Source organism: Anoplophora glabripennis, unplaced genomic scaffold (assembly GCF_000390285.2).
Source record: "Anoplophora glabripennis isolate ALB-LARVAE unplaced genomic scaffold, Agla_2.0 scaffold13, whole genome shotgun sequence".
Classification (NCBI taxonomy): domain Eukaryota; kingdom Metazoa; phylum Arthropoda; class Insecta; order Coleoptera; family Cerambycidae; genus Anoplophora; species Anoplophora glabripennis.
In genome coordinates, this window is record NW_019416478.1 from 1896661 (window position 1) to 1902806 (window position 6146).

The 6146-nt window shown below is 28.0% G+C and overlaps 1 protein-coding gene across 1 annotated transcript; it reads left to right on the top strand.

The window, feature by feature from the left end:
- Positions 1–695: 695 nt before the first annotated feature.
- On the top strand, positions 696–5048 carry LOC108904464 (gamma-aminobutyric acid receptor-associated protein). Its single transcript, XM_018707041.1, has 3 exons — positions 696–917; positions 1194–1391; positions 4635–5048. The coding sequence occupies exons 1-3, from the start codon at positions 828–830 to the stop codon at positions 4707–4709; spliced, it is 363 nt and encodes a 120-aa protein (XP_018562557.1). The 5' UTR covers positions 696–827; the 3' UTR covers positions 4710–5048.
- The last annotated feature ends 1098 nt before the right edge of the window (positions 5049–6146 follow it).

Here is a 6146-nt window from a genome sequence, read left to right on the forward strand (position 1 = left end):
AGACGGAATATCTAGGATCTACGGATTGGGATGTGATTGTCAGGTCGTCGGCGTATAAGTATATGTTGGTGTTGGGGGGATGTGGGATGTCGGAGTTGTAAATGGTGTATAAGTGTGGGGACAGGACGGTGCCCTGGGGGACACCGGCCTCCATGGGACGGGTGGTGGAAAGGGAATCTTGGATTTGGATGCGGAATTTTCGGTGGTGTAGGTAGGATTTTATGAGTTTGGTAAAGGATATGGGATATTGGTTGGTGAGCATTTTCATCAGTAGGCCTTCATGCCAAACCGTATCGAAGGCCTTTGCGACGTCCAGGAAGACAGCACTAGTGTACTGTCCCCTGTTGAAGGCCGGCAAAATTAACCAGAACTACAAACACAACAAGATTTATAATTATTTTTTAGAAATTCTTTATAGATAAATTTATAAATTCTATACTACTCAAAAAGCTATGAAAAATATAGGAATTATTAATATTAATTATGAAATCGCAACTTGATAAAGTTTTTTGAACACACCCCCACTTTTCCGACGTCAAAAATCAATACATTAACATATTGGAATAAAATCAACAAATAATTAAGGGATAGACAAATAAATTTTTGTGTTATGCATAGATAATAATTTTAAAAATAAAGGATGACTAAATAAGAAAATAATAAATAATAAGTTGACGTTATAGATGGTTTATTGACGTACCACGTACTTTGTAGTGACCCATCATCGAATCGATTGTTTTGTTTCACAACAAGCAAAAAGAATCTAGGGTTCGTTTCACAGTGTATTATTAAACATTAATTGTTAAATTTCGGTGATTTTAATTATAATGAAGTTTCAATATAAGGAGGAGCATCCATTTGAAAAGAGGAAATCCGAAGGAGAAAAAATCAGAAGGAAATATCCTGACAGGGTACCTGTAAGTATATCAAAATTTTGCATAACAAAGACATTACTTTTGAAAGGTATCATATGGAAGAAATGGATTGTTTTTAAATTACAATTTTGTATTGTGTTGAATTATGCGAAGTTATACGAATTAAGACTTTTTGCGATACAATGACGTATTTTTGTTTGGCAAGCATTTGTTTTCCTTACGTCGTAAATATGGCGATTGAAGGTCATCTGATTATTGAATATATTTTTTAATGGAAAGTGGATAATTATATTAAAACATTTTTTCTATTTCGTTTAGGTAATCGTTGAAAAGGCACCGAAAGCTCGCATTGGAGATGTTGACAAGAAAAAGTATTTGGTCCCATCTGATTTGACAGTGGGACAGTTTTATTTTTTGATCAGAAAGAGGATCCATTTGAGGCCTGAAGATGCATTATTTTTCTTTGTAAATAATGTTATTCCTCCCTCATCCGCGACAATGGGATCTTTATATCAGGTAAAGTGATTTGTGTTGTTGATTTTTGATAAGATATGCGATATAATCTTGATGTATTATAATTGTGTTTATTTAATTTTGATTCACCGTCTAGTAAAAATTTCTATTTAGATTGGCTTGTGTGTATATTATTTAGTTCAGAAATTCAAATTTTTGTATTTAAATATAAAAGAAGCAATTTTCTAGTATTCTAGTATTAGTATTGCTATTATTTTTACGTTATCTCCATATGTTTAAATTGTTTGAAGTTCGAGTCATGAGCAGTTGGCATAATAAAAAATATTTGAGTGTAGATAACACATTATTAATAAACAACAGTACCGTTTGACAATTAATTATTTGGAAGACCACAATTAAATTTCTTGCCTGTTATTTTATATTCATTCTAGCTATTGCAGTAACTCAATATATGACAGTTGTTTACATGTTAAAAAAAGCACTGCTCGCCTAAATACAAAAATATATGGATCTTCTTGACATTGCCAACAAACAGCAGTGAGTTTGATAATTGTAGGTAAAAATAGAAACTTTGAAGGACGGATAATTATTGTTTAACAAAAAATAGGAATCAGTTTTGATGATATTTGTTTTTACACAATATTGCATAACACGGTGCAATTTATGGTTAACTTTATTGTGCAGATTGCTTTAAATAGTGAATTATCAAAATGAATGAATCATACAAAACTAAATTTTAATTAAAGAAAAATATCTATTTTGGAACATTTAAAACGTAAGTCGTGAAATGATGATTTAGTTTCGTTGTTTATTATTTGGTGCATTGTGTTATTACTATTTCATTTACTTTAAATTAAAAATATTTTTTTTACTTTTGATTTATTAAACTTATATTTGATAAAGATATTTAGTAAAAATATATCGTACAACATTGAATTTAAATTTTTACTATTTTACATTCGCAAATTGTCAAAAAGTTGTAAAATTTGATATAAAAAAGTTGTTTTAAATTGACAAAATGTAACCAGAAAACTGAAATAGTATTTTTTATTTCCCTTTAAATTTTATCGATGACTAGTTTGGGTTCGAAGGCTAAGTACTGTCGACAGTCTTGGCTCCCATAAAAATTTATAGGCCTACTTTATAAATTCTTATCGCTGTTTTTGGGACTTTCCAACTTTTTTAAGTGAAAAAAATGTGCTTGTGTATTATCGATACAACGTACCCTTTTCAAGATAAGCATATTTAATGATAAAGATACCATACAATTTCCAACATATTTTAATACTAATAAATACCCGAAAACAACAATAATTGGTTCTTTATATACGAAAATAAATATAATGTCAAATGACATTTGATGTTACATAATTATTTTGTTGCATAAATAACTCATTTTTCTTTTCATGTAATTATTACTAAGATATGTCAAAAATAGTATGTTGCCCCGATTATTAAATGCATTTATCTAGAAAAAGTATGAAATTCTTAAAAGCTGCAATAAAAATTTAAAAGTAGGCCTATAATTTTTTTGAGAACCAATATTACCGAAGGCACTCTGCTTCCAGACTCCCAAAGTAGCTGTCAGTAGTAAATTGAATACAAACATAATAGAAATTTCATTGAAAAACAAAAATATTAAACGAAAAATCAGTTTTCAACTGTCGACTTCAATAACTCTATAAGGGTAAGATCCGAACAGAAAAAATTTATATAAACTTGCAAATTCTACCTAAATCCAAAGTATTTCCCATAATTTTCTAGATACCTTTATAGAGAAACTCCTATATCAAATTTCAATTTGGACCTCTCCATATACTCGGACTGTGAATTAATTTTGAGGGCTTTATTGTGAAAAATTGTTTACATTAATATTTTTCAAAGTATTGTCTTCGCTAGCCACTATTTTTTCTCATCTTTGTGGCAGCATATGGACCCCACGTCAAAAGAACAACTCATCTTTTGATGATATCCATCAATCGATCCAATTTTTCCTATCCGTAAGATTGGAATTGATTTTAGAGAAAAATGTTCGACAGATGAAATATGCGCAATAAAAAGACCTACAAAATACAGCCTGATAGTTAAAATCGGATGAATTGTTTAAAAGTTATTGCAAAATACATAAAAAAAACGTGGCAAAACAGCATTTTTTTTATTATCCATAACATTATTTGTTGAATTTTATAAATATGCATAAAAGTTGTGAGTATTATTGTTCCTCAAAACTGTGCAAAAGATGGGTGCTGTGGGTCCAATAGTTTTTGTAAAATTTTATTTATTTATCATCAAGGGCCAAATTGCATAACTTTAACCTTCTGTCTTTCCGAAAGTTATTAACAAAAAAGGGTTTAGAAAGTAGATTTTTAATGCAAGACTTAGTTTTGTATTTAAACGGGATTTTGATTTATTGCCAGGGACTCTTTTGATTTGTATATTAAAAAATTGTCTTTTTTACCACTTCTTTTTTATAAACATTTAGATTATCTCCAGAACTATGCATAATATTTAATTATAAAAACTGCAATTGTATAATCGATTAAAAAAAATCTAAATGTTTACAAAGAAAAATGGTTTTAAAAAAAACTATTTTTTAATGTAAAAATCAAAAGGGGGTCTAGCAATAAATCAAAATTCCATTTAAATATAAAGCTAAGTTAGGTTTTAAGCTTTAACAATCGACTTTCTAAATCCTTTTTTGTTAATAACTTTCGGAGAGACAGAATGTTAAAATTTATACACTTTTCCCCTTGACGGGATAATAAATAGAATTTTGCAATGCTATAGTGCCCACAGCACCCATATTTCGCACAGTTTTGAAGAACAATAAAACACAACTTTTAGACATTTATCAAATTTCAACAAATAACCAAATTATGGATAATTAAAAAAATGCTGTTTTTCCATGTTTTTTATGTAGTTTTGCAATAACTTTTAAACAATTTATCCAATTTTAATTTCTCAGGTGACATTTTGTAGGTATTTTTATTGCGCATATTTCGTCTATTGAACATTTTTCTCTAAAATCAATAGTTTTTCCAATATATTGGAAAAACTGATTTTCGATCCAAATTGTTAAAAAAAAAACAATGTTGCTAATGAAAAAAATTGAGTCACTAGATGAGACACCTTTTCTACTGCCTTCATTGTAGTCTTGACACACACCCTGTATATTTTGAGAAATAAACCAAACTGGCAGGGTTTTATTTTGATACACCAACTACATTAGGCTTCAATGTCCAACATTGGTCGAAAAAATTGAGTAACAATTCAATTTTGTTTCAGGAGCATCACGAAGAAGACTTCTTTTTGTATATTGCCTATTCCGATGAAAATGTGTATGGAGCTGATAAATTGTAAAGTAATAATTTAGCATGATTATTACCTTAATGTAACAATACAATACACAGAAATAATTTTCAGTTGTTTCTTTTTTTTAATGATTTGTGTATATTTTAAGTGATAACTACATATATGACGTTAAAACAGTGTTTAGTTTTTGGGTTTCAATTAAGGGTACTTTAATAAAATAATATATGTGCACATATAAGTGATAAGCTAAAATTAGTTTCATTAACGGTTTTTAAGCTTGCATCAAAGATGTTGCTTTAATTTTTGATGGAAACGTTTAAAAACGGATTTAGCAATTAGATGTAAAAAAGTATTTAATGTGATAAAAAATATATAACTAAAAATCCAGTTGGTTTCTGATTTTTCCGTACCCTGTCCTATTAACCGCCTCTACCAGGAAAGTTCAAAAAATAAATACAAAAATTTGTATAACTTAGAAGAATGTTTATAGTTAAGTTTGATCAAAATTGTTGAAAACAAAAAATAAACTTACAATTGCAAAAATATTTATAATATAAATTACAGTAAGTAATGTTTAAAAAAAAATTGATCGAATATTGCCTAGAAATTTAAATCTTACATTTCAAAAGCTACCGTAAAATTGCATTTAACATTGTAACATTAATCGAAATCAATCGTTAAGAAATGAATTTATCCTATCAACATTTTCTCTAAAATTTAAAGGTACATAGTTGCGTAGGAACATTTAAAAAGTTGTATGGTACTTCTAACATTTTAAAGCATAAATTTTTCGACCAAAGCCAGTAGGCGTAAATAATAATGAAATAAATAAATCCGTTAAACTTTAGCGAACATCTAAATTTGTTTTGTGCTGTACCTATTAGAAACATAAAGATAAATTTTAAATTTCATAACCTATTAGTATCAGGTATTGTACTTAGTTAATATTATTTATAACACACAATATCTGCTAAAATTTGTTACCTTATGAATAATAAAATATATCTCACAGATCCACTACTTATTACTATTTTATTCTATAAAAATTTTTAAATTTTCGTAGCTTCTGTCGTATACATAGAAATTTAATCAAACCTACCTAAATTCCATGGATTAAAAAAATATTTCTAACGTGGTAGATTAAAAGAACACTGACATCCAAGCATAGATTTTTTTGAAGAAGAAGAAGATACGTTTTGAGGCATGGATTAAATATTCCATGGCATCCCAAATTCAAATTTTGACTTGTGATATTTACTTTAACGAACATAAAACATATTAGTAAGTAACAACAAAAGAATATCAATGAAAATAAAAAGCATTAAAAATCAAAATGATTTTTTTTTAATTTATGACATGACAGTAGATTACCTATTTTATTATGTTAAAACGAAAAATAATAAATTGACATTTATTTTCCTATGTTACCAAAAAGTTTGATCAATAAAATTTTAAAATCTGAAATCCTCGTTTAAACACATTAAA